This window comes from Nothoprocta perdicaria, unplaced genomic scaffold (assembly GCF_003342845.1).
Source record: "Nothoprocta perdicaria isolate Ctin4 unplaced genomic scaffold, notPer1 scaffold_120, whole genome shotgun sequence".
Classification (NCBI taxonomy): Eukaryota; Metazoa; Chordata; class Aves; order Tinamiformes; family Tinamidae; genus Nothoprocta; species Nothoprocta perdicaria.
Window position 1 is genome coordinate 1,130,038 of NW_020454317.1, and position 1,736 is coordinate 1,131,773.

The 1,736-nt window shown below is 56.8% G+C and overlaps 2 protein-coding genes across 2 annotated transcripts in view; both read left to right on the plus strand.

Annotated features, from left to right (window-relative positions):
• The window catches only part of MRPL51 (mitochondrial ribosomal protein L51), a 1,069-nt gene extending 444 nt beyond the window's left edge, over positions 1–625 (plus strand). Inside the window, exons 2-3 of the mRNA XM_026054279.1 lie at positions 30–137; positions 231–625. Coding sequence (XP_025910064.1) covers positions 30–137; positions 231–427 — 305 coding nt within the window. The 3' untranslated portion in view covers positions 428–625. The remainder of the gene's footprint in view (positions 1–29; positions 138–230) is intronic.
• A 762-nt stretch (positions 626–1,387) lies between these two features.
• VAMP1 (vesicle associated membrane protein 1) overlaps positions 1,388–1,736 on the plus strand; it is a 3,850-nt gene continuing 3,501 nt past the window's right edge. The window contains exon 1 of the mRNA XM_026054280.1: positions 1,388–1,458. Within this exon, the coding sequence (XP_025910065.1) occupies positions 1,388–1,458 (71 nt within the window). The remainder of the gene's footprint in view (positions 1,459–1,736) is intronic.

Genomic DNA, 1,736 nt, shown 5'->3' on the forward strand with positions numbered 1-1,736 from the left:
CCGCGCCGCTGCCGCCCTGTCCCCGCCAGGCGAGACGCGCGCGCCGCGCGTGCGGGAGCCGCCGCAGCCCAAGCAGGTGGATCGCTGGACGGAGAAGCGCGCCCTGTTCGGCGTCTACGACAACGTGGGCATCCTGGGTGAGGCGGCGGGGCGCGCGGGGCAGCGGGGCCTGGCTGCGCCCGGGGCCGCTCAGCCCACCGCCCTGCCCGCGCTGCGCTGCCGCCCYGCAGGCGACTTCAGGGCGCATCCCAAGGACTTCATCCTGGGGCCCAAGTGGCTGCGGGGCTGGCGGGGCAACGAGCTGCAGAGGTGCATCCGCAAGAAGCGCATGGTGGGAGACCGCATGTTCCTGGATGACCTGCACAAGCTCAACAAGAGGATCCGCTACCTGTACAGGCGCTTCAACCGCACCGGGAAGCACCGCTAGGAGCCGGCGCGCGGAGCACGCGCGGCTCCACGGCGTCGCGCCGCCARTAAAGCCGCCTCTCGTACACACGTCTGTCTGTCTCCTGGTGCTTCGTAAAACTCCTTGCTACGCGTTTCCAGCCCCCAGGTCCTGCTGCTGCGCCAGGCCTGGGCTCTCCTGGAGTTCTGCCCTTTTGGCCACCTCCAACGTACCCCTCCCTACAGGCAGCTGTTCCCGTCTCAATCTCACCTTTGGGGTCCTCTGTTCTTGGCCAGGCTTCCAGCAGGCTTTTGGTTTCCATGAGCTCTAATTGGCAATTCCATGAGCTTGGCAATTTTGGTATTCTCCATCTTGGATTCTTCCCCATATCCAAATGCATAAGAGCCGTAAGAGGGCTCCCCAGCACTCGTTCCTGCTCTGCCCTTACTGGTGATTAATATTGATGATCAATTATTCAAATGTTAGTTGAACTGTGTGAAAGCCTGTTTCTASAACAGGATTTGTCCCTGTTTCTTGATGTTGACTTAATATCCACGTGAGGATATGTGTAGCCTTTGGGTAATAATTTGGTCAAGCTCTACAAAAGTAAATGAGGCAGCTTAAACATTTTTTAAAAATCCCTCATTTTCTAGAAATTTCCTTAACTGTTTCCAGGTTACTTCATAGGGAAAGTTGTGGTGAGTCAAAGCTGGTATTCCTCTAGTCCAGCATCCCTTACAATTCCTTACAAATTCTGCTGGTATGTGCTCYAGAGAAACCTGTAGAGTGATCTGTCCATCTCCTCTCTGCCAGCCTAGGGACCTATTCAGTGATTTAACRTATCCTGTTACAGAGCAAAGCTGTTCCATCTTTAAAAGCACTCGATGGCAGGGAACGAAGGGTCCCTTAGGTCTTAAGCTCTAGGAAGTTCAAGCCGAGCTTGTATCGAAGCAACCGTGAAGTCCACGTTCATTGGAACAAGGCTTGCAGGACTGATGAAGGATGCTGTTGTCTCAGGAGATCTGCACGGACGTGGGAGGGGACTGCGGAGGCACCTGGGAGAGAGACACTGAGTTAGAACATCCCTAGACAACTCGGGCTGGAAATCCCGGTCTGCAAGCAGACAAAAACTGGAAGAGGGTCAGGGAGCGGAGGGCCGCGGCACCGGATCCTTGGCTGCGGGTGCCCTCGCTCTGCAGGGGAACGGGAGCCGAGTGGGGCGCTGGGGTTCCGTCAGCCCCTTCTCCACTCGCAGCAGCCATTCCCACTACTGCGGGAAGCTCTCCCGGCAAAAGAAACTTGCGTAAGGGCAGAGCTTAAAAGCCCTCAGCTTTGCTGAGGCTACGCATGG